Consider the following 26,963-nt stretch of genomic DNA (forward strand, 5'->3'; position numbering starts at 1 on the left):
GGACTGATTAACGAAAAGGTGTTTCTAAACGGGCCTGAGGCTGAACTGAGTCACAGGTGACGCAGAGTCTCAGCACGCAGCTCTGAATTGAATAGCTGGACCTGCTTTTAATGATATGAACCTGGTGTTTGAAACAGGGTTAACTTTGTAAAGCAGATTCCGACCAGAAGAAAAACAAAAAGCTGATAAAAATCACAGGTTTTATTCAATAAAAATGCCATTAGGACACTGTGGGACAACAGAAAAGCTCGCTATCGAAATTGGAGGTTTCTAAAGGAAAACATCATTTTGTTTACTTGTTTTTTTTTTTATATCCATCCACTTTGAGCGATGAGACTAAAAAACCTTTTTTAGGTTAAGAGGAAAAAAACGCGATCCACGCTGTGTATAGAAACGAAACACAAAAGCCTGCCGAAAGACGCGCAGTTTGGTTAAAATGCGTCTAATTTTATTTTTTAAACAGTGTTTTTATGTTGACAGCGCTCCGCAATCATATCATCAACCCTTAATAAATGTGTAACTCTTATTTCCGATTTTGGAAATGCGTCATCCTCCGCCATTCTAATCTAACATGCACTATTTTATTTTACTGCGCTCTTTGCGTCACATTCCCACCTGATTGTTGCGAGGAAGCCAGAAAAAAAAGAAAATCATGGATTTACTGAATGAGCTCTTCCTCCCTCCTCCTCCTCCTCCTCCTTCTCCTCCTCCTTCTCCTCCTCCTCCTCCTCCTCCTCCTTCTTCTTCTTCTTCTTCTTCTTCTTCTTCTTCTTCTTCTTCTATTCAGGAATGCATGCGGCAGTCCAGGAGTAGGCCTCTGTGTGTGTGTGTGTGTGTGTGTGTGTGTGTGTCAGGGGAATTAATGTTTTCACATGTCTCTGATTCTGATTTGCAGGAGCAGATCACTGTTTGCATTGCTCATAATGTGAATGTAAGGTCTTTGTGTATTGTGCACAGCATAATGTCTCACTGTGAGATGATGCCACTGTAATGTTAAGTGAGATAAACTTTGGCTTTAAATGTCAAATCAATGTCTTCAGGATGAATGTTTACGTTAAAATGCCACATTTTCCAAAACGTAAATGGATTGAAGCTAATGTGAAAATGATGCTATTGTCATTATTTCAATGTCGTGCAATTTATATTGTCTTCAAGTGAAGCTGCTACGGCACCAAAAAGTCAATGGCTGATGCCACTGACTTTTTTCTTTTTCTTTTTTTGAGTCTGCACATTATGAAAGCGACTTTCAGAGATGCATGCAGAAACAAGTCAAACACAATGAAATCACACCAAGTCACATCAGGATAACTAAGAAAGCCAGTAACTTTACTGAAATCTCTGCAAAATACAAATAGCCTTTCCCTCCAGCAGAGGAGACTTTTATTTCATCCCCATACGTTTTCACTACATACAGCTGAATCAAGTCCCTTGAGTTACAGAGATGTGGATTTAATTTAATACCATCTTAGTCTCAAGTGGCGACAAAGGCCAGCTTATGCCGCTGAAAGCCGCTCTTGCGTTCCAGAAAACATTAGTTCCAAACCTCCCCCGTTTTCAGGTTTATACAAGCTACATTTGATACTACAGACTGACTTTTTAAGCATTGTAACATATTACTCTTTTTTAAAAATTCCTTTTCAGCTTTTGAATACAACTTAAATAAACCACAAACACGGTGGAGCAACAGAGAATCCCATGTGAATGCAGGGACCTATTACATGGTTATTACACATGGCTGTACAGTTGTATGGTCTCCCCTTTTCACTGCGAGTGACTTATCAAAACATCAGCTGAGGTACTGCTTGGGTCAATTTTGAGGTACCAACATTTACGCTATTATAATAATGACAAAGAACAACTGATCAACAGGTGATGAAAAAGAAATGGCTTCAAATTGAACAAACACAAAGAGAAAAAAAACAAAGATATAAAGACAAGTTTTCTTCATGTCTTTGGTTAAAATGATTTCCAAACTACAGCACGCTAATGAAGCATCAGGACACGTTGGCATGATTTCAATCAGTGAGCACGATCAGAAGCGTGCAACGTGCTTTGATCAAGTGGACAGCGAGGCCGCCTTTCACATGATCAGGCCTGAATCATTCTGTCTGTAAATGCAACCTTTTCGATGCACAGGGGGACGCATGTGCAGCTAAACATGTGAGTTATGGTTGGTACTGACGGTGCAGCTCGATGCCTGAAGCTACGTTTGACTGGCTGAAATTGAAATGTGAAACCAATTGTACATTTGAGCAAATTCTTTTATTGTCTTGTTTCAATGCTTGCAAAAACCATAAATGAATGTGAAAATAAAAGTTGAGTTTACAACACAGAAATGCCACTGGCTTTGGTTTCTCCACACTTATGCTGCCTGAAACATCATGTTTATTTTTTTTCTCAACCTTTTTGTATTGAATTTTAAAAAAAAGAGAAGAACACCATTATAGAGGCTCTGCCCCTGTTTGACTACACAGACTGTATACAGTAACAACATAGTGAACCTGCATGAAATATGCACATAGAAATATCATAACACTTAAGTGACAGCAGATACGGGAGTGGGAGGCAGAGAGATATGTGGCTAGTTTCATTGTTTAAAAAAGAGAAAAAACAAAACAGCTATTTATTTAAAATAAACAATTGTGCTTCTTCCATACCAGCTCGATCAATTTGTCCTCGTGTATCTGACGCTGAGCTGTCAGTGACATGTGGGAAATGAGGTGGAACCCTGTTCTGAAGAGTGGAACATGAGGAGTCACAGGACGACACAGAATCAGCTGAAGTTAGCGAATGATCGGGGTAATTACAAACGATGCACTGGCGAAATTATACTACATATATGATCTAAAACAAAATTGTATAGATTGCGTCCGGGCCTCTGGAGCGCAGGGTAAGATTGTGGTGAAGATCTGAGATGGAGCAGAACAAATATCACTGTATTAAATGAGATAATTTCGCTTAAAGACCGGACTGAGGGTCGCTCATATTTCCTCATCAGCGTGACGCTCTTGTGCATCATGTGTCAACATCTATTTTCTGTGTCATCCCCAGTTCCAGTCTCATGACATTTTCCACTAACAGGTTGTTTTTCAGCATTCAGGCCCGTCCTTCCTCCGTCACACAAACCCTGGCGGTGCTTTCCAGCTGGTTTTTAAGGTTAGACTAAATACACCCCTGAACAGCGCTGTTCAGGGCTCAAATGAAACAAACCAGACAACATGTGCAACTGCACATAGAAACTCCACTAAGAAACCAACAAAAATCATTAGTATATATATTTATATATTAGAAAGCTATACACAAGCATGTTAATTTCACAGATTTTTTTTTTTTAAAGATTCTTAATATTACCATTATTATATATAATTAGAAATACACGTTTAAAAACAAACCTCTACAAAGATAAAACAGTTCAGCAAAGCATTGGATCTCAGTCTGTTTTTCATGGCTTAGGGCGTCAGAGCCCTGTCATTTCCCCTCTGGGTGAACTATCCATCTCTTATTAGCAAAGCTATCAAAAAACACATTCTGGCTTATAGAAACTACAAAAAGCCACAAAAATGCTTTGCATTGTATTCCTTTCATATGAAAATATAAGCAAGTGTATCGTACAATTGTTTTTTATTTTTCCTTTTTTTTTTGTTTATTAACACTGAATATTAATACTAGATCCAGAGTTTTCTTGATTACACTAACGTAGCTCTTAGATCAAAGGGTGGTCCTCGCCGAGCTCCGTTCTTTAAGGGGAGCGCTAAAATCATCAAAGGTTCCACACGTCTCGCATTGGGTCTGCCCGTTTACCTGTACAATCCTTCAAATGTTGCATAATAGCTTTTCATTTAGTGAGTAAATAAATCTTGTAATGTCTGGCAACTGTTGACCCCTGCCCTTCCCCCCTTGACCCTCTATTTACATAAATACGTTGAACCTGCAACATGACATCATCTAATGTTAACACACGTTTTTGCAAGGGAGAACTGCAGAGAAGCTATATAGCAATGAAACTGACACTGTACACATGTATTGTTTGTCCAACTCAAGTGCTAAGGTGTTTTCCACTGGACACACTCACTCTCATGTTAATGTTTTTTTTTTTTCTTTATTTTTCGTTTTTGTCTCTAGTCACTGATATATCGCTGAGGCAAAGTGTAAGTACGTTTTATGAAACAGAGTACCTGACTATTTTTTTTTGTTTATTTGTTGATATGCATATATGTACACATACACACACGTGTAAAGATATATGCATACGTGATTCTTTTTATCCACACACAATACAATTTATGCATAGTTCCCCAACAAAAAATACCCCCGGATCCCTTCCCAACCAACACCCACCCTCCCAGACCCCCATTACAACACCCCGCCGGTTTATATAATGTCAATATGTATAGCACACGCACACACACTCAGCAAAATAAAAGAAAATAAAAAAGGAAAAGAAATTACAAACGGATTTTTGAAAAGGGCTGTCCCTTTTCTTTCCTTCAGCATTAAAGAGATAAAAGGAGAGAGGCCGTGGGGTTGGGTGGCGAGTGACTCGTGGTATCGAGTGAGAGGAGGAAGAGGAGGGAGCTGACTTGGGGGGCATCGTAACGCTGTGTCGTCGGGGGCTCAGGGCAATTCGGGGCACTGCCGGAGGAGAGGACAGAGCTATCATGTGGCCCATCCTTCTGACAGACGCACCCGTTTGATGGAGGGGCTCTCGCGCTCGTCCAGGGCGGGCCGGGCCAGTCCCAGAGGTGAGTGGAACTCATTCCTGTGCTCATCGCGGTCGCTGCCCTCGTGGGAGCTGCTACAACTGCTCAGGCTATCAACAGGGGAGCGTCCCGAGTCCTGGCGGGACGAGGGATTCTGGGGAGGTGGTACCCCGCCACCATAGCCCCCCGGTGTGCTGCTGGTGCGATCTCTAGGAGGAGAAACAGGTTCGGACTTGATGTGCAGGCTTTGAGCAGAGGGCAGGGAGAGATTTGAACCCTGACATAAGTGAGAGCTAGAGCAATTTCTGTAGGAAGGAAAGGAAACGCAAGGGGTTACAGAATTACAGAGCAAGAATTTAAAGTGATCTTTAAGTCAGTCCGTCACACATGCACGCAAGCACGCATATACACACACACACACACACACTGACAGACACTCCTTAAAACAGGGAGGTGTCATATTTGTGCTGGACCTTGCAAACGAAGGCAGAAAACAGTGAAGGCCTCTCGGTGTCTCAAAAAATAATCTCTGGTGATAATTCACGCGTTACATCATGCATCCTCACAACACCTCGAATTCAGCTCAGCGCACTCACCCTAGCTGGCCGAGGGCCGAATGCTGCATATTCTGAAGGTGTTGCTGTTGCCACCCGCTCATTGAGCCGAGGTGAAGGGAGCTGCCGCTGTTGAAGCCAGACAGTGAGGACAGGTCTGCGCTGTTCAGGGAATACTCTGCGCACAAACACACAGGGGGAGGACACATCAGAGCAAGTTCATACAAAGTTGCAAGGAGAATTCAGCTCTGATGAATGCTGTTGTGATTGTGGCATGAGCTGTCAGCTGGTGTAGCAATAGCACCCTCTGCTGTTCGATTGTTGTATAACATTTAAATTGAGGAAGGAGATTTCATAGGCAACACACACACTTGAAGTGAGTCAAATTATAATTTTTACTGGTGCACAACATCTGAATCTAAACTTGTTTTGCTGATTTATTTGCACAGAGTGGCTGGAATATTAAATGTTATGTATATATGTATGTATGAGGTACATACCGGTACCATAAGAAGTCGAGATGGCCGACGGGTAACCGCCCATGCCTTGTCCTGGCAGAGTGGGAGTTGCTACTGATACCACCGGGGTGGCCAATGACTGAGCAGACTGAGAGTTGTTTATTCTCTGGTTCTGTGACAGAGGAGGAGAGGACAGAGAGATGGGAGAGGTTTGAGAACATGCAATCGAGTCCCAGACGAAACAAACAGAAAACTGCAATAAACCAAGAAAGTTTTTTTTTTTTCCTTTCATTTCTTTCTTTCACTCAACAGATGCTGAGAGAATGAATGTGATGCCAACTTCTGGGGAAATTAATCACTTGACATGCGGCACGGCTGAACCCTGCCAACCCTATCATTTACCACCCTTTCCGAGGGCCCGCTGTCGCTATAGTAACACCATCGGTCTCCACAGCAACGCAGGGTAGCGATGGCAAAGGAGAGGCACTTTACCGTCGCAGAGGGTTCGGCAGAAAAGCGTGCAGGTTTGATGCAAAATGAAATTGTTGCCCTTCATTTGTACAACCTGGGTAATGAAAGCTGTGAGCTGTGCAGCGCGAGACTGTACGCAGGAGAACAGATAAAAGGAAGGAAGGGAGGGAGGGAGGGAGGGAGGGAGGGAGGAGTGATGCAGACGGCTGAGGAGAAAAGAGGCCAGGCTGCTTTTGCACTGACACACCACCGGATGGCACTATGTGTCCTCACAAAACATCAGGCGAGGCGACGCTGGAGCCCTCAGCAACAATAAAGGTGAAAGTTTCTCCAGAGTCTGGACCGCTTTTCTCAAAAACGCTGCATCTAGCCCGAATAATCTGAGCGGTGATAGCAAAAACTTAACGCAGATGAAGAGGCTAGACTGCAACGCCCTCGCTTCTATCAGGCACGCTATGCTCTCAAGAACTAAGCAGCTTCTGATCGGAAAACCTCTCAAGTTTCAGACTCTTAAGGTTGTTGTTTTCTAAATTTGAGTGGCAGTCCGACTTACCAACAGCAGATCGACATCCTCAGACTGACAGCATTAAAAGGGGAGGGTAATAAATTCAAATTAGTGAGTGTGAGTGAGAATATAGTAGCGGTGTGCATCTAGGGATGGGGCTGCTGCAGGACTGACCCAACGGAAACACAACTAACGTGAAAAGAGGATGCTAAGAACTGTTTTTACTAACTGAAATATCAGGGCCTATAAGCACCATACGCACACAGACACAGCAGAGGGAAGATGTCTGACAGTATATCAGACTTGGGCCACAGGTGAATTTTAAAGACGGGCGTTTATTTAAGAAGACACATGCGAAAAACAACCAAAATGTCATGTGCCTAAAGTCAAGCTTATCACGAACATCAACCCAAGTCTGATATGAGGAGATGAAAGCTGCAGCGAGGACATGAAAGGAAATAAACAATAGCAAACAAACCCTCCGTAGAAAACAAAGACCCCCCTCCCCTCCCTCCATAGATAGGGAGATATACAGTAGGGAACGGGCTTGGGGAAAAGAGGAATTGTGACATGAAACGAGGGATGGAGGGATTACTCACGATGGAGGGCATGTTGTTCTTGGCACCAGGAGGGATGAGCACACGTAGGTCAGGTTTGCGGTTGTTCATGCCTAAGTTCATGGGTGGGGGGGACTTAGCCTGCATGTTCTTGTTCATGCCGCCCGGAGAGACGAGCAGACCTGGCGAGTTGCGGTGGTTCCCGTATCCATTTCCTGAGAGGGCAAAGAAATGTGGCAGAGACATGTTGAACATACAGGCGATCTTGAGTGGCACTAGAGCCGAAAGCACAGCTACGTGTCTCAGAAGTTGAATGAATCTTGGAAACCCTGTTGTCCATGATGGCGTGGCCTAATGAGCAACTACAGGAGTGCATTTCCGGCTTGTGAATCGTGTTTCGTGAAAATGGCACACACTGGTCAAACACACGCTGTCTTTGCCTCGATTATCACTGCTGTTCGCTCGGCCGCCATACGATCAGGGCATCCTTGAGAGGACCTCACCCTCCACCTCTTTCACAGTCAGTTATGGCTATATGTGCACTGCAACAGCCAGCGAATCGTGTAAAAACATCTAATTACGGGTAGCGAGACCACAGAGGGATGGGGCCCATCATTTGGCCATCAGAGTTAAACACGTGTGGTTCTTCCAGACAAAGACCCTGCCTTGGGGTTGCCACCAGATCTGCGTTGCTTTAAGTATGGAGGGCCAAGTGCAGCACCCATTTCCTCCTCAAAAACCGGTGGGGCAAAATCCCGGCAACATCATTAAAAAAACTGAGAGCGGAGCATTCTTGCAAGCAACATAGTCTTTGTTTCTAACCCAATCCCACAGGCTGTTTTTCCCCTTACTTCTCCTTCCTTCTTCCAAGGGGTAGAACACAGGGCACTGTGTGGACGTTCCCACTTGAAAGACGGGCAGGAATTATACGTTAGACATAAATGAATTTCCTAATCATATACTCCAGGGGAAAATGAGTCGCAGATGTCTTCCTGGGCAATTTCCCTCGCTGATCTTTGTTTAATTTGAGAGCGAGGTTTTTGTTGTTTGGAAATGAAAAGTCTCAAAAGCTCAATTTGAACAATCTGAAGAGTAAACGGCCGCTAGCGGTGAGAGAAAATGAGGCCGTCTGACAGAGGAGGAGAAAAACAGTGTGTGCGACTGCTGCTGTGTGCGTGTGTTCGTGCCTCTGCTAGCATGCGTGATGTGTGAGCTTGTAGAAGTTGATGTTAACAACATAGACTTTGTATGTTTTGCAGTATACAATTTTGCATGAACATGATTCCATATAAGCACCCACTTTCTGCCACACTGAGAGCACATAACCACAGTATGACTCGAGACTCTGCGAGACATCGCTGAGAGACTGCTTATGCACGAGCCATGCGTATGGATGCACGTGTGTGTTTTGTATTGGACCCTCTTAGTTCCAGTGTCAATCTCACATTAGCAAAGAGGCAGCTGCCTCTTCAGTTTTCCCGCTCTCTCATTCTCATGGCTGGGCCTTTGTGAGATTGAGTGGGTGCATGTGGAGATAGATGAATGAGACCTCACACACATATAAAACACACACACACACCGCACATACACAGACTTTGGTAAATAACCCAGCAGGAAGTACATCAGTGTTTCTGTACAGATGAATAAAAAAAGCGAGGGAGCTATAGAGAGACATTAATACGCACTTTGGTCAAGATGACATGGACTTCATCTTGGTGACAGTTAATCAGACATCTGTGTATCGCCACCCTGTGGAGACGGCTGCAGCCCGGTCAATTATCTGCTAGATGACTATGATCATGAGTGGCATAGGCCAGTCCTCAAGCACTCCAAAAGTAAAATCATTAGCTAATTAAGCTAATGAGGGAAGAATCGTAACTGAAACTGTAACTTTCACTTCTGTTGGTCACCCTGAGTTTTAGGACACTTGCGCTCAACGGCGACGCGTCGACTCAACTACAGTATCAGCTGCGATACCCAGAGTTCATTTCTCCTCCTCTAATGCAACTATGCACGGTCGAGCCGCGGCGCAGGCTGGCATCAGCCGTTTAGAGGAAGTACCAAAAGAGACACAGCCCAGCCAGGAGTGTGTTTTGCTTCTGTGTAAAAGTCACACATAGAGTGACATCTGATCTGATCTTCAGATAAACAGCTTTTTGCTATTTCTGAGCTGGGGACAACTGAGGTCATAGCTGAAAGACTGCAATCTGAAGGTGCCATGGTTACAACTTAGCGCACCTCCAAATGCATGTGTTTGACAAAGCCCCCCCGCCCCCACAGTGTTCGTTTTTTCCCACACACACACACAGACACACACACACATAAAGGAGAGGTGTGGTTAAACTCATGTAGATTTTACTGTTACTGAACAAAATTCTGATGTCCTGTTGTGGTCTAACAGGCGTTCTATTCCCCATACACACACACTCTTCCGTTGCGGTTTGGCCAAATGTGCATTCAACCCTGAATTCTCCAACTGAACTAAGGTGTCACACTCACGCTCACAACTTGCACAGTTGGTGTGAGGTGCTGAAGACTGTTTGATCCCTGACTTGTTGTCAGTTCTTGCATGTGTCCTTTTCAGCTCGTACTTCTGTTCGATTTTGACCAATGATGTCTTAAAGGTGTAACTCGTTTGAGGGAGTAATTGGTGTGTGATCAAGGTGAGACGTGCCACGAGTTTCTCGTTAATTCCTCGCAGCGCTTTGGTGAGCGCGGTGCTGATCGGAGCATAGATGACAGCTCCATAATTGCATAAATGGAGGTGAGAGGTTTCTACAAGCTGGGGCCTCGGTCCGGAGCTCCCTTCGTCAGCTCTCTTTCTCCCTTTCACTCACATTCTGTCTCTTTCCTCACCCCGTGCTCTCTCCAAGCCAGCAAACTGACAGATTGAACACATACTGTATATAAATGAGCGGACATATGCACATACACACCTCGCACAATATTTCCATAGAACTAGAGATGTGATGACTCAGCTTTTCGGTAACGTGCCCTATTTGCACTGGACTAGAAATACCTGGAGACCTTGTGTGATTTAGACTTTACCTTCATGTCTGGGTTTGCACAGGATAAACAAAAAGCCTGTGTTCCCATTAAATTTACAGGCCAAATCTCAGTAATTATCTCCAGATATGACTAAAACATAGTGCATCTTCACACTAATGCTGCAATGAACCTCCCAAGTTTGTATTTTCTACATGGGGAGTCGAGATATGTTTGGAGTTCAAGTCATGAAAACACTGCTGCTAAGCTACTAATAACAAAAATGACTTGTTCCCTTTTAAAAACTGTAAGAGATTTTGTTATTGCAACTTCATTAACTATTAATAGTACCCAAAAAAGTAAATGGCACAGGTTGTGAGATTTTGAAAAATGTCACGAAAAGAAGAAAAAACATTCAAGACTGAGATAAACTCACACTAAATTAACATTTTTAATTCTAACTTTACAAACTGACGACACTGCAGAAGACTGCGGTCCTTCCGAACGACAGCAGCATCCCAGATAATGTTAATACCATGTGAACCGCGCTCTGAAAGCTGTCCTTCTCTCTTTACAGACAGTGGAAACATGACATGTGAGGCACAAAGGAGGTGTTGTGTTTATGTGCGTGTCTGAACCACACACACGTCCACATGCACGAGGCCCCTCCTCCGGCACTTAGGCCGCGCCACTTAAGACACTCACCCACGGGCCAGGCGGCTACTTGTACGATCAGCTTATCAACACTCACGGTGAGGAGAGGAGGAACATTAAAACAGGCCTCGTGGTGCCGCAGAGGCTGGGCCACCTCACACTGAGTCACTTAGAGGAACATCATTAAAATGGCTGACCAAGTTCACAGAACACTTCCATCTGTGTTCCCCCACTATTTCTACTTTGCACACATGCTTCCACCATCAGTGGATATTCATCATTGGGGTTTCCCCCCCCACACACACGCTCTTTCTCTCTCCCCCTAGACGAGATTTAAGAGAGCTTTGAATGGAATCTTTTAGCTCCCACATGACTCTCTCTCCACGTCGTGTTTTTCGCCGCTGCTGAGCGACACGCAGCTCTCACAGAGCGCCTCTGTTCCTCCAGCGCGGTGACACAAAGGCTACATTTGAAGCATGTTCTGCAGCACGCCGTCGACGGAACACACGCCACAACAAACGCTCCTGTTGTGTGTGTGTGTGTGATGAGTGACCAGACAGAGGAACCAGGCATTGACCCCTTGTGATGGAGCCCCAGGGGCCAGACAAGGCTGGCCAGCTGTGCCCCACTGACCCCCCCACTCTCCTTTTTTACACTCTGCACTGTATGTAGAGGCTGTAAAATTTAACCCTTTAAAAGGGAGTCTCTTTGCCATAAACTTGGGCCTGACATGTCCTCAGGGTCAAACCCATGACACACAGAAGCTAACACATAAGATTCCTCACACATGTTCCTCAAACATGGCTTGCTCCACTCTCCACAGGGTCATTACGGCATGGCGAGCCACTGCAAACACTGAATTAATTTAGCTGCAGACATATGATAGCAGTTTCTCTGAAGCGAGGTTGTGCGGCGTAGCAAGTTGATCCAAATGGGAGCCATGGGTGTTGTCATTTTGAATTTACGTGCAAGAGGCGGTAGACAGAAAGATGGCTCATCATACGGAGAAACAGAGAAAATTCAGCTGTACATTCAGCAGCCCGGCGTCTCTTCTGACTGCCTGTCAGTCAATCAGCTGCCTCGGTATATAGTGCGATTTATTTCTGCTTCCCCCTCCACTTGTTCTGCCGTTTTATAGCTGAAAGCAGGCAGGATGTGTCACAGCCCCAGCGCCGCGCAAACATTCCCAGATGAACTCCACGACCACTAACATCAACACATCATGGACAAAATCTCCACTTGGGTTTGGGTTACTATTAGTCATGCATTTTACGGCCCAGAGTGGGTGAGTGGGTGCCATGAATGTGTGTGTGTGTGTGTGGGTGTATGTGTGTGTGTGTGTGTGAGCAGACAACTGTGTGCGAGAAGAGGAGACCGTTCTTACCAGCACTGGTGCCTGCGCCAGTGGTGAGGTCAGCACCCATGAGGCCACCTGAAAGATGAAAGAGAGCAAAAGAGAGAAAACCATTAGAGGATAGACGCCCACGTAACATGCACTGCGCCTCCCGTCTCTTACCTCGCCGGCCTTTCAGAAGCTAACTCAATTTAATCACAATCCACTGTGTGTGTGTGTGCGCGTGTGCATCAAACGTGTACTGATACCAGAAGTAATACTACTTCCCACTCAAACCTTAACACTCCGAGCGACTGGACGCTGCGAGTGGATACATTCAGCTGCCGTCCAAGAAAAATGACACATTATTATTTTTAAGCCATGTGAGGTGGAAGAGTGGGAGGGTCCAGAACGTGTGCGGTTTGGTGTGGATGCTGCGAGCGCCAAAACTCATATTTAGTTTGTGCTGGCGCTTCTAGCATCCAGTTGTAATGACAGGGTGAGGGTGTGGGCAGCAGCCTTCAGACCAGAGGGACAGAAAAAGGACTTTGGACAACAATAACAAACCAACAGGCCTGATTTGCTTATGTCACCAGCAGCTCAATGCCTATACATAGGGCCAGACATCCCATGTGTAGAACCTCACACTAAATCAAGGAGACTGCGGGCTGGGCTTTAATATGATGTTAAATCATCGACTTACTTTGAACAAAATACTGAGCAGGCAATATGTGAATATTTACCAGCAGGAGACGACTTTAGAGTCATTCATTGCCTTTAGGTGGAATATTGCCATAAAAAAAAAAAAAACATTTGATGTGTGTGAGCCTGGCAGACTGGTACACACACAGTCGAGAGGATGGGCAGACGGGATACCAGCATGTACATGGGTGCGTGAGTGCATGTAAGGCCCTACCTGTATTACCTGCACTGGGGGGTCTGTGAGTAACTCCGGGAGACATGCTGTTTCTCTGTAGACCATGGTGCGCCAGTGGCAACAGGTTGTGGTTGCCTAGAGAACCGCCAGGATGGCTGTAAATGAGATTGTTCTGGTTGCTAACAGGAATGGACACGGGCATGTCATAGTTCGACTGGGGCACGGCCTGCTGAGAAAGAGAGGGAAAAAGAGAGACAGAGTACGATTAGACGGCAGCGAGCGAACGAGCTAATACAAGGTGCGTTAAAGGAACGGGCTCAGAAAGAGGGAGAGATTGAGAAACCGTCGAGGAGCACAAAGGGAGTTAAAAGCTCTTGACTACCAACTGCAGCAGACAAAAAGAGTTCAAAAGGACAAATGGACAACTAACAATACACAGCCATGCACAGATGAAGGGTACAGCTGCTTCAGACAAAGACGACATGGATGGTGAAAGGGAAGGCTGCTCAAAAAATTCAAGTGCCTAGAAAGCTCCCCTCAGAGCTGCTTAACATCCCCCAGATGATATACAGCATTGGTGGGTTACTGGTATCTTCCTGCCATTGACATGTTGTGATATTTGTCATTGTGAAGGCAAAGGCCTGACCTGAGGAAATACTGTGGCGTGGACCCGGCATTTATACACCCTGAGCTGCATTCCTGCTTTAATACATTTAAAGAAATAGGAAGGCTATGGTTTACTGGGAATAAAGCCAATGGCATCCCACTGTTCTAAAAGAGCTAAAGATAATTCAGTCTGTCTTCACCTCACTAAAAAAAGCCTGCAGTATTTCTTACAAAAGTAGCTTCAAGACTGGAGAATGAAATGCAATTAGGAATAATTTATTTTTCTGTCACATGGAGCTAATGCAAAGTGTTTTTAAGTGGTAGACTCAGATCAGTCAGCAGTCTCATCAGGAACACGAGCAGAGGTAGCCCGGCCCCAGGCGTCTAGTTTGTCATGTTTATTGTGTCACTTGGCAGAAGGGCTTAACCTTGGGAGTGCCCTGGAAGTGGTTGATCCTGCATGTTAGCTTTAGGAAGTAGAAAATAGGGCCCTAAATTACTGCCATGTGTCTCAGAGTTAGGGAGGGAGCGCATCAGGGGGATCATCAGCCTGGTTTGCGTGGAAGTGGGATATGTGCCTTAGCGCTGCTTCATCTTCTTCTCCCCTTCGCCAAAACGCTTTTCACGGGCCAAATATTATTTCAAAGTACAAAGACAATTACTTTAACCATATTTCACTGCGAGCCTCTGCACGTTTCGCTTTTACTGCAACTTTACACAAGAGTGGGCGAGCCAAAAGCTTCGTAACCAGTGAGGGGCTCTCTCTGGTTTTATTTTTGAAGACTTTCAGTAATTTCTTCCATCTCGGATTCCTCGCTGGAGTTTTTCTACCTCATGACTTCTCTGTGCGGTGGGGGAAGCTGTGTCTGTGTGCACAGTTGCGTGCACACACACCCCATCGCTGGGTGTTAGGGCCCCGTCTGTGAGCTGTCCTTTAACCGATGCCATCCTTCCTGTTTTCGCTCATCTTCCTCTTCCGCCTCTCCCCGCAGTCCCCTCAACAGTCCCCTGCAATCCAGAGGCCCAGTGCTTGGCAGCCACCCTGACCACACGCTGAACTGCCACTTGTTGTGTGCAGAGTCCCCCCCCAACACCACCACTACTGTTCCACCCCCATCCCCACCCAGCTCCGATCCCAAACCCACTCCACCCCGCCACGCCACCCCAGCTCACCAACCCCTGCACTGCTTCTAACCACATCTCCCCCTGCTCCACGCGGCTTAGACACTACTGTTCTTCTCTGAATGATCTACCATGGAATTATCTCTTTCTCTGTGAGGCTGCAGCGCTAACCATTCCAATATGGTGCTTTCTGAATGAAGGGCAGGCTCAGCTTACATAGAAAGCAGCCTTTATTTTGAGGTTTCTGGCAGCTGGTTGCAGAGTAGATTCCTCTGCAAAATTAACAGGACATAATATAAATTCTGCAACTGACATATGCTGACATATCTACGTCCATTAACAAACACGCTTTATTAAAGCTGCACAAGATTTTGGCTTCAACTATTTAAGCAAGGATGCAGGATAATTAGGTTTTCTGAGGTATTATGAGATGTGCTGAGGAGTGTTTGAATGTCTGCTGCTGCTTCATTGCCACAGCGTCTGTCCTTGTTGTTGCGGGTGACTGAGCGCTGTGTTTTGGTGCAGGAAAAGGAAAAGCACATGCAGACCGCACCTCCCCTGAGAGCCAGGCAAGGCATTATGGGTAACGGGTTCATGGAGGGAACCCAGTGAGGTTAAAATTTGTCATGAGAGAACGTCTGCAATTACTATAGCCAAGATGCCTGCTAGTTATGGTTACAGTTATGTCAAATTAGAGGACCGCTCCTCAACTGTAATCAAGCAGAATCAAAGAGCTGTCATTTCTTTCACTGTAAGTATACAATATAATCCCACTGTAGTCTTACTCTCACTCTCACTTTGGGTGTTTAGTCTGGTGGCAAACAATGGTGGTTAGCTGGGTTAGCTCAACAGTTACCGGCCAGTCAGCGATTTGTTAGCCTGCTGAGGGTGCAACGTAGCTTCAACCCAGTACTTACAGGTATCTTATGAGTTTTAATCATGTGATCAAACTCCTCATTAATCTGTTTGTATTTCTCCTCAGTGCGTGGGGTGAGGATGAGAGCAGACTCGAGCTCCGGGCTCTCGCCGCCTTTGTTCTCCTTCTTGCTCAACGCCTGCCAGGTCCCACAACCAGAGGTGGACGGAGGGAGACACGGACGAAGGGACGGAGAGATGGGTGGTAGGAACAGGTGACGAAAACGAGGACGAAGTGACAGAAAGCACATGAGGGGAAGGGGAAAGAAAAGAAAGAAAGGTGAGAGGAGGGTTCGGGGTTCAATGAGAGGTACTTACACACAGTCTCTGTCTGCTGATCATCAGATCAATGTCCTCGTTTATTTTCCTGTACTTGTCCTCAGACTCGGGGCTGTGGCCGACCGAGTCGTCTGCGTCGGGGTCTGGGCTGTCACAGCCGTTTAGGCCCTTCTTTCTCAATGTCTGCAAACAGAGCAGTTGCACAATATTGTTGAAGGGCTTTTGGGGTAGGGAACAGCAACCCAGGTGAACAGCTTGGGGGGGACAAATGGTGATGAACTGTGAGGAGGCACCTTTTAGAATCGATCCCGACAAAAGTCCAATCAGAGGGAAGTATCTGGCCATTGTTAATACATTTCCAAAAGTCTTTTTTTTTCTCTTTTTTGTTCCACAAAAGATCTATAACCTTTTGGATGAATCATTTTGGCAGGCTCCATTCTAACCTCCGTAAATGTGAGGCGACACGAGGATGCATACGCTGGCTGCTTTGTGAACAAATAAACATGCAGCTAAACACTCAAGATGGCACAAAGGATTTAATTGCATCCAATAACAAGACATAACAAATGATCAAACTCCTGACCAAAACGACAAATCACGGGACCTTGAAACCTCATAATTACACAGGAAAAGGAAAAGTCATAAAAGCAAAACACAATTTTATAACCATAATCATCAGTGGGTCATGAAAAAGACTTAAAACAGCAGAGGTGCTGGAGTTCATGACTATGGTGCGTGTGCGTGCTATTAAATGCGGCAGTTTCTGTTTTGGCCACCTGATGGCCACCTGCCCCCATTAGAGTGGCCAGAAAACAGCAGGAAAGCACACACTCCACTCGCTCACCACTCCCTCCGAGTGGAAGAGAGACACAAAGAGCGCGTAAGAGGGAGAGAGAGCTGCCTCCGTCCTTTTTTAGATATTGTTGACAAGCATAACAACAGGGATAAGTTTCCGAGCGCATTACGGCGTGTGATAGCACGAGGGTGCGTTTGCTTGAGCGAGCGGGCGCGCACCGATGGCTGCTGTGTTCATTTGCCTCGCAAAGTGAGAGACAAAGACAGAGCAGAAGAGAGGAAAAGTACAGTAGCTGACAGTTAGAGATCTCATCAAAGCCTCCCCCCCCCTTCTCCTCTCCAACCCCCTTTCAGTTTCTCTCTCACCACCACCACCCCCCCTCCACCCAACTCCCCTTTCCCTCTCTCCTCCTGGCTTTAATAAAGGGAGATTAGTCTACAGGAGGAATATCACGGGCCTGCTCCTGTCTGTGCAGTCGTCGCTTCACACTGCGCTCTCCTACTTTCATCTGAAGCTCCATATCAGACAGACGTAATTAAATTTACTTTAGCACACCCTGTATTTGATGCTGATCAAGTGTGTGCGTCTCTGTCTTTCTGTATATGCAGTGTGTGTGTGTGTCTTCTGGTGTGTGTGTGTGTGTGTGTGTGGGAGGGGAAAGAGGGGAATGAGTCTGTGTTTGTGTGTGCCTGTGTGGGTGTGTGAGAGTGGGTGTTAGCGTCGAGAGAAAAAAAAAAAAGAGAGAAAGAGAGACCGAGCAGGAGAAGGGAGGGAGATGGATGCTAAGATAAGTTAATCTCGGTGAACTTCTTCCTCTCATTTGTTTGTCTCCGTCAGCGCTCGCTCGCGGAAGAGATACGAGCGCGAGCAACTCCATCACAACCAGCAGCAGAAGTGACAGGGAGCGATCTGCCTGTTTAGAAAACAAATAACAATCCAGTCATCTCTCATGTCAGCACAACAAAGGCCTGTTTTGAGTGTGGTTTTAGTGAACTTAGAGGGCTTCTTTTGTGTGTGCGATAACTGTTTGATTCCTGAGGCGTCTCGTGGCGAGGCAGCTACTGTAAGCGTGTCAACATTTGCTGGCTCTCCTCTTTCTCTCTCTGAATCCTCACTTGGCCCCCAGAGTGGAAATCTGGAATTCAGAATTTGAAAGCGTCTCTCACATCTTTGACAGTCTTCAGGAAATCACACCAAGCAAATCAACCAAGGAGATGCAGGAGATCTGACTTCTAACAGACCTGCGGTGAATCAGGCACTCTTGCTCGATCTGAGGTGGATGAGTCAAAAGAACAAAGGGGTTGCAGAGGTTTAGCATGCTGTCTTTTTTGGCAAAGGCGTGAGATGTAAAACTTTTGCTGTTTCTTTTGTGTAGTTTCATTCTGGCCTTGGCGATGCATCATATCGAACTGACGAGAGCTGAACCGCTGGCCTTTTCCGTTCACAGGAGAATGTAAGAAAAAACACAACTTTTCTTCCTACTTGCACAGATTTCCACCACCTACCGCCGCCGAGTGCACGAGAGATTCACTTCCATTCTGGGAGAGGAGAACGAGGGCTGGGGTAAAGGTGACACCCATATGGGGCAACTGAGCTGGTGGTCTGGCAGGGGGTTGGGCAATGGTTGCATTGGGTGTTGATGGGGTGCAGGCAGCCAGGACGTGAGTGTTATATGACTATGAAGCATGTGGCCCAGGCTTAGCTTTCCAGCAGGGCTCAGCACATTGAGGGTGCGGTACAAGGGCAGTATGCTACTCATCCCAGTTATGCCCACCTGTTTAAAGACATCACACCTGTTGCCAAAGGCTGACACACAGGCCGGCAACCAATCAGATCTGTTGAAAGTGCTCATAGCCATAGAAGGGCCTCTCACTCCTGCGCCCTCAACACCCTGCTGCCTTACTCTTGTCATCCTATATCTTTTCCTCTCCTCTAATAGCCCATTGCTTTATCTGTGCCCTGCATTTGTTTTGTATTTCATGGCTCTGCTCCACAGAGCCCTCCACCGCTGCTCCAAACAAGGCTTTGAGTCTGTTATTCAGTGACGTCATCACTATATGAGACACATCAAACCATATATTTCAAAATGACCGAGAGAATAACGATCATTGGAAAAAGAGCCGCTGCCCTCATATTGAAATAAAGAGGAGCAAGGGTAAGAGGAATATGCTAATAGGCTGAGGTTTAAACAAAACACTTGGTGGAGTTCATTTGTGCCAAGAATTTTATGCACAAAATCGTCACCCAGATTATCATTCTTATATTAAAATGATTCAATTTATCACGTAGCTAGGATTTTCAGTTTCATAAAGAAACACTCATTATTTTCCTCTTACAAAATGACTGCTGGCATAAAAGGAAAACTTTTTGTAGAGCATTATTTAAGCCATTTTACTGCCTCTGTTTACAAAAGCGCCATTTTTCACCATTAATTAATTGATGATTTTTTTCTCTTTTTTCACAAAGTTATTGAAAAAGACTAAAGTTTCCTGCGTTCCTGCTACTGTTTAACACGACAGAGAAAAATGGCAAAATGTGGATGTTCGGGGACGTGAGAAACCAGTTCATGAGATCGATGGACAAAGAGGGGAAGCTAAAGCAAACAGCTACAAGCTACTACAATGTGAACAGTCACCAGGCAGGCTGCGGGAGAGTGAGTACAGTAAGTGTGAGAGAAGGAGGAGAAAAAGTATGACAGAGAGGAAAGACTGCAAAAAAGCTGTGTATGCTTGCTTGGCTCTGTGTCTTTCTCCGTGGCCCCTTTGGAGGCTTGCTCCTAATTAAACTCCTTCTTCATGATGCTCCCTCATGACTCGACTTGTCACAGGGCCTGTGTGAAGCAGGCGCAGCATAGACACGGCGTCCTACATATTTAGACACCCGTCTCATCGGTACCCTTCAGCGCCGTACCCTCGGCTAGGCTGGCCTCGACTAGGCTGGGCTGAGATGAGCTGGAGGAGTACGGTGAGCAAGGCCGCGAGAGGCAACCTTGACTGGATCGAGATAATCGGAGGTTGAGCGAAGCAGACGCGAGCTACGAGAGATTCATGGTTTTTATCGCTTGCTGTCAAAGATTTGGCTTATCTGGTGTTTTAACTACAGGAGAATTGCAGCCTTTCATAGTTTGGGGTGTGGGTGCTAACTTCATGAAGCTCTTGAGAAAAACTGTGGAGGGTATTTGGGTGTGAATTCTGGGTGGCCCCAGGGGGTCTGCTAGGGACAGCTGACGCCTGCCCAGAGCTCCTGCCATACCAGGATCCGTCTGCTCGGCATTCTGCCACCCTGCTCACCCTCTCTATCCCTCTATCCGTCTTTCTGCCCCCATCTTTCCGTCTCAGTCTGCTGCTCAGTCTGTCTCTGTCTCCCCGCTTCTGTCCTCTTCCCTGGATTTTCTGCAAAAACCAGCCCATCTCAACAGAAGCCGAGTCAAAACACTGTTGGCGTGATGGCTACATCTTTCTGATAGACTAGTTGACGGGTTGTGTTTGGAAGAAGTTTCATTGCTGACCGTTCCCCTCTGCAGTTATCTTGGCAGTGGCTGAAGGGTACGACACATTCAATATTGTGTTTATGGCTATTGGCGACAGCCAGGCCGATGAATGTTTCTCAATGTCTTCAACCCAACGGCTGACAGCATCAGTGCAAAAACCCTGCACAAAAACAGCCAGTTTATAATGGGCCTTTTATATCTTTGCCAACACTGTATGGTCTTCAGAATACACATACTATTGCAAGCAAAATCAAGACTTATGAAAGAAGACAGTATTGTGCAAGGGAACAAAGACTTTCCCCCAATAAATGCAGCAGTTTATGGTTTTGCAGTACATTTCAGCAGTCGACGGAAAACAAGTCGCTGACAGACGAGCACAATATAAAAGCATTAATAACTGTGCCACTTATGGTTAATCATGTTTGCTGTGCTGTTAAAATATAATAAAATGGTACTGGAATAAACAGCTTTGCCTGGCAGGGTCTCAGCCTCTGTTTGTCACAATGTTAAAAATGGTAGAGAACAGATTGATTCACTCTGACGATCAGAGATATTCCTTGAAGACATGACAGTATGCAAATTGTACAGACCTGCCTTCAGAATGTGTGAGAATGTGTGTAGGCTGAGTGTGACCACAGGGTGCACCTACAGTATGCACTACAGTCTTTTCAGTAACTGGTTTCGGACCCAAAAATGAACCGCAATTTAATTTAAAAGGGCTTCTCAATAATCTTCATGAAAATGTCAGCTGAAGCTAGAGGCTACAATAATTAAATAGGCTTTTTTAATTCACACAATGTGCAAAAGTCTGAATGGAAGATGACAGGTTTAACCTAAAAAAATACCCAGTATCCTAACTTACAGACCTAAGATTTAGCTCGGGATTGTTTCAGAGGGAAAAAAGTGACAAAAAGAGGAACAGTTTGGAAACCGCAGGACAACAGGGAGCTGCCTCGCTTTTACCAATTGACAAACCCAATTTCGTCAGCGCAGATTGGTAAGGAGCAGTGTGGCTTGGTGTCAGTAGGGGTGAGGCGGCGGGGAGAAACGTTGTCCCTTCCCATCACAAATAACAAGATGGAGGTGGTCATGAAGTGGACCCGCTGTGGATTAAGACCCCCCAGCACCACTGCACAATAAGCACACTCAGGGTGGCCTTGCTCGCGGCAGGGATGGGCTAATAGTATGTTTGAAATGTGTTCCCATTCTCCTTATTTCTATTTCTTTTTCTGTCTGTCTGGCTCATTCTTACTTGCTCTCGTTTTTGCCCCCCCCCCCCCCCCCACTCTCTCTGTCTCTCTCGCTCACTCTTTCTTTCTCTCTGCTTTTCAGAGTGGAGGGAACATCAGAGGGATCAGGCTGGCTTAGCTTATTGGAAGCAGATGGCAGACCAAAGGCAAGAAGGCCACAGTTTCATGAAGCGTGGTTTGAACATGCCAGGACCATGTCGAGGGGCATGCCCATGGATGATGGCTACATGGTGTGTGTGCGTGTGTGCATGTGTGTGAGTTAGCATTTGGGGGGGAGACGGTTAATTTTGTAGGTTACCAATCTGAGGAATGGGACCCCAAATCACAGTCTGTCCCTGCCTAGTTTTTTTTTTTTTTTTTTTTTTTTTCAGTCATCATCTGTGCATCCCTATGCGCTGGTTGAGACGACGCATCAATGGCTTTTCAGTGATTTGGTGGCTTTGAAGCCCCTTACTCCTGGTGCCCTGCTGCACTATAATCAGGAATCAAAGGCTGGCGCCTGGGATCCATCATCCCTGGGCGAAGTGGTCGTGTGTTCAGTAATAACGATGGCTAACTGTGTAATTACTAGCTGTCAGGGGATTACTAGATTGACTAAACATTAAAAAAGGGAGCGAGAGGTAGAGCAAAAATAGAGAAAAGTGCTGAGAGCAAGTGGGACGGACAGAAAGCAAGACAGCAGGGGGACTGTGCGCAACAAGGTTCCTCCACATTCGTCCAAACTGTGGCATTTTGATGGTGCATGTGCTAAAATCACCATTAAGAAGAGCCCACTGCAGACGAGAGCCCACTCACAGACAGACAGTCTTAGCCAGCCAGGACACAGCGCAATACCAGATGGTGCAGTGTTTCCCATATGGAATAGACAAACACTAAGCACATGTCAGAATCCAACACTGTTTGCTACAGCAGCATCCCGGCCCTGGGAACAAAGTGGTCATTCAAACTAGTCACTACACTGTATAATTACCCAGATAGACATTATGCGACACAATGCCAGCTCAGTGAAACTGAATAAAGAGGGCACTTATGTCTGCACCCTCAACCTACCCATCTTTCAGCCCGTCTACACTCCAGTTGCATAATACGTCTCTATTCAAATGACAGAAATGAGAATATGTCTATACATATTTCTGATTCAACATAAAAATCAATTTGTCAGGGCTATATTTTGGGTGGAAAACACTCGCATGCCCGCTGTGCATGCTGCAAAGCCACATGAGAAGTTTATGCAGTGCCACGTATGTGAGTGGACCGTGACATTATCAAGAAAGCCTTCAATTAAACAAGTTTGTCAGACAGTAACAGCCTCAGCAAAGTGACTCCAGCTCTCTTAGGGTGGCACTGGGTAAAACTGAGTCCCCCTCCAGCCATCCTCTGTTCCTTCTTTGTCCCCCCACCGATCGTCACTTATCGTCTTTTGTCTCACTGTCTCTTATCGCTTGGTGCCACAGCAGGAAAAGGGAGCCTGAGGGAGGCCTTGAGTAACAATGACCAGCCGGTTGACCTCTATACTGTGACCTTGAGTTTCCACACCCTGTCCAAAGCAGCGATCATGGCAGGGGAGGGGCTGGGGCCAGGGGGGAAGCTCCGGGCAGGGCAGGGAATGCCATCTATAAAAATAGATCTTCATTATTCTGAATTTTCCACAAATAGTTTCAAAGAACAAGGCATCATTTCATCTTAATGGCTGGCGTGAATTGTTTTGGGCTGTGTAGTGGAAAAGCCTTGCCTTTTGGCAGCGTGTCCTCAGAAGTGGCCTGCCTTTTTCACCGCTCCACACCACAGGGACCACATATTGGCACATTTCAAACAGTCTATTTTTAAAACCTCTTTTTGTTGTTGTGTGAGTACCTCAGACTTCCGCTTCAATGTATTGACCTTAAAAAACACCTCTGACAGAGATCCAAGTGCTACTTAGTTTCTTGTCTGAGGTTCTGCTTTTCTGGGCAGCGGCCGTCTGATGTGGAATAAAATGCTCAGCCTTTAGATCACATACATTATCTGTCATCTTGCTTTTAGCCTCTCTTAAAAAGTGGAAGCATATAGTCTATAAAATAGGAACTCAGTAAACTTGTTCTCTTCATGTCTGAGGCCGGCGCCGCAGACAGATGTGTTCTCGTGTGCAGACAATGTGGAGCTGTGCGAGGAAGCGGAGCTGTGAGGGTGATGCCTCTCAGGGTTTGTCACTTTTCTTTGGTTTTATAAGAAAACCTGCTGATTAAAGCACACTTAATTCTATTGACAGAGATAACATCGCTTTCCAGTACTTTCTCCAATAAAAAATTTCTGGAAACAAGCAGACAGGAAGCCACTGTTTGGTGGAGTGTGGCGGGAGAAAAACAAGTGAATTAAATAACGGAGGTCTTTATACAAGGCATCAAATGTTTATGGGCACCGCGGGGTCTCGGGCCGATGGTCTTATGCATGTGGTCGCCGAGGGCAGCTTTTCATGGTCAATCCTCAAGAAGAGAGAGAGTCGGAGGCTGAATGAATAGCCTGACACTTCGCTTACTCACTCCTCTGTTTCAAAAACAACCCCCACCCACCCGGTTTCAAACACAAGGGGGGGGGCAAAAAGAGAGAGAGAAAGAGAAAGAGAGATTCCATGCCTATTCTTCTACCCTCTCCCAGCAAGGACCGCCAGCCAGGCAACTATTTTTAGCTTCACCACACACTATATTTAGACCGCTACCACTTTTTGAGGCATTTATTAGGAAAAAAGTACATCAAATAAAAGACAGCGATGGTGGTGGTTGTTTTTTGGGGGTGTGTGTGCTTTATTCTGACCTTCTAACAAACTGGTTTTTATGTGGTGAGCTCAGTACCAATCACATCGACATGGATGCATTTAGAGGAAAACACGGACGGCTATTTCTCGTTTTGCTGTCTCAACACCCTTTCCTACGCGACAGAGCAGACATTTTTCTGAGCGAGGCTTCGGGGCCAAACAGAAGGGGACGGAGAAGGGTGTAGACAGGAAAAGGGGGAGGACAAAGGCGCAGCTCTGTTGTTGAACTTCACGACACTTTCAACGCCAGACAGATGTTTCGCATATACTGTATATAGTATGTGGTAGCTTGTTTATTTTTTCCACCAACCTTTGAGCTTCTTTATAAGTCTGTGAACGATTTCGATTCTACCATTGTTAACACTGTAAATACAAAGTATGAACTGAAAGCAGAGATGTGTGAAAAGTTATTGACAGTGGTTTCTCTCGCCCACTCTTCAACATGTGGGCCTAATTCTCAACCTCACGTACTAACTAGCATTTTCTTTTTTGAAGTTGCGTTTAAGCGTGCACACGCACTGTCATCAGGATCTTTGTTTTAACGAACTGCTGCACTGTTATCTCGCCAATGTCGCAAGGTTAATTTACTTAGTCAGTCAAAGCAGCTTCAGACCTTAATCCTCAGCTCCCAAGGAAAAACAAGCCTTGCCAATCGCTTCGTCACTTGTAAACACTGAGGCCCTGTGATCGCTGCGACAGCCCCACCCCTCACCTCCACCTCATGTTTCACCACATGCGCCTTATCCTAAAACCTCGAAATGACTCCATGCAAAATTACTGTGGACAACTGTAAGACAGGAGATATGACATGATTCCCTTATTTCTCTTGGATGCTGACACATGTCAAAATCGCAGAGGGTAAATTAGTGAAGGCATTCAAGCCGGAGTAATTATACAGTATTTGAGAGCCATGAGAAGAAGTCATTCAGTGAGCTGATCAACACAGAAAACTCCTTAAGGCTAATGTTCTCCATGCTGTTTAGAAACCAAATAAGCACATAAAATAGCACACATGCTGGAAAATATTTTCACAAGAGCGAGGCAGAACATGAGCACACTGGCACTTCAGAGAGGGAGATCACATGTCCCGTTGACTTGCAAGAATATTATGAGAAAGCGGAGAAAAAGGCGTTTAAATGAATAAAGAAGGAGATTTTTGAGGTGTCTGTTAGAGTGTGAGGAAATTGCCAATTGAAACATTGTGCAAGACATGCGCTAAACTGTGTGGATATGCCACATTACTCGTTTTCTTTCTGCCATCTCCCAGACATACGTGCTTGATTTATTTTCCCTTTATGTTTCTTCATTTACACCCCCCACCCTCCCCCCTGCTTTCCCTCCCTCGCTCTAGTGGACTGTCACTGGGCTGAAATCACACCTGTGCTTCTCACACATCTCGGCACACGGGTGAAACATACGCAGGGTGAAACATGGTGAGGGAGCTTTGCTGAATCTCATTAGCCAAGCGGGTAGTCATTAACAGAATGACCTTTGGAAATAATTACCAGCCTTCCTCCCTCCATCCCTCTTTCCCTCCCTCCTTCCCTTCTTGCACTCATCCATCCCTCTGTCCCCCCCTTCCCCCTCTCATTCAATAGTTCCTTCTTGGTGCACATGGAGGGAGAGGGAGGAGAAAAGAAGGCAGAGAAATGAGTTGAGGATCGGTGGAGAGCCAGATCCCTGCTGCTGCTGTTTAAGATTACAGGGTGAGCTGAACTTTCAGATTAGGTTAATCTGCTGGAAATGGGATTGGCCAACGGCCGTTCTTCTGGCAGGTAGGCAGGTCTGCTCAGCACCAAGGGCCATGTGCCACTCCATGTGATTCTTGAGCCAATGGCATCAGAGTGTGCTGTGCTGGCTGAGGTCATCACAATGCCGTCAGCTCCGCGGGGTTCGAGCCAATTGCCACCATGTATGTACACACGCAAACACCCGTGCAGAGCAGCCATTGCGAGCACACACTTACACAGGCCAAACTCACTTTTGTGTGTGTGCATACTGTGTAACACAAATATTACAGCGTGCTCGCCTCCTTCCACTCAAGTATATCCAGGCATGGGGGGGTACAGCTATCACAGTTCACTCACTAACCCTTTAGTTGTTTCACAAACCTGTGTTCTTTGTTTCAACAGAGGGGAAAACAAACATATTGTGGAGCAGGGATTTGGCACAGCCCAAGTGTGTTGTTGGATTTGGGGCCATTCAATCACAGCAAGAACCAGCCAGCGCCGCTTAGGTTTAGGCTGCAATCATCGGGAGGGGAAAGAAAGGACTCTTTCATGTGCTATTGCAATTAACAACCCCCACACTGGCATCATAAATCACCAATAGGAGCTCAAAGTGATTGTTCTTAAGCAGGAGTAAAAAGAGAGGAAAAGGGAGAGATGGATCTATTCTCTTGTCACTTCCCAACACGGCTTCCCATTTCTCCTCTAATGCCGTTCACATGTCCAGGAAACCGGCCTGGCAGACAGCAAGTATAGGAAATCTATCTGCATGTTTGACTGTTTTATCTGGAGCCAGACTCAGAGTGTACTGTAGACCTGCCAGGACGACACACTTGGACAGCCAGTGATGGAGGTTCTGCCTCCGCGTCTGCTCTCATCAAGCTACGAGAGCC

General features: G+C 45.9%; 1 protein-coding gene across 21 annotated transcripts in view; it reads right to left on the reverse strand.

The window, feature by feature from the left end:
- Positions 1-4,076: 4,076 nt before the first annotated feature.
- mef2cb (myocyte enhancer factor 2cb) overlaps positions 4,077-26,963 on the reverse strand; it is a 58,233-nt gene continuing 35,346 nt past the window's right edge. Inside the window, exons 4-11 of one of the 21 annotated variants that reach the window (XM_070965030.1) lie at positions 16,056-16,199; positions 13,143-13,320; positions 12,269-12,316; positions 7,288-7,460; positions 6,737-6,760; positions 5,755-5,884; positions 5,297-5,432; positions 4,077-5,005 (exon numbers count right to left, since the gene is read on the reverse strand). In XM_070965030.1, coding sequence (XP_070821131.1) covers positions 4,657-5,005; positions 5,297-5,432; positions 5,755-5,884; positions 6,737-6,760; positions 7,288-7,460; positions 12,269-12,316; positions 13,143-13,320; positions 16,056-16,199 — 1,182 coding nt within the window. In that variant the 3' untranslated portion in view covers positions 4,077-4,656. Of the gene's footprint in view, positions 5,006-5,296; positions 5,433-5,754; positions 5,885-6,736; positions 6,761-7,287; positions 7,461-12,268; positions 12,317-13,133; positions 13,324-15,739; positions 15,878-16,055; positions 16,200-26,963 lie in introns of all 21 variants that reach the window. The other 20 variants (XM_070965027.1, XM_070965028.1, XM_070965025.1 and 17 more) reach the window with 20 other exon arrangements.

This window comes from Chaetodon trifascialis, chromosome 6 (assembly GCF_039877785.1).
Source record: "Chaetodon trifascialis isolate fChaTrf1 chromosome 6, fChaTrf1.hap1, whole genome shotgun sequence".
NCBI classification, from domain to species: Eukaryota; Metazoa; Chordata; class Actinopteri; order Chaetodontiformes; family Chaetodontidae; genus Chaetodon; species Chaetodon trifascialis.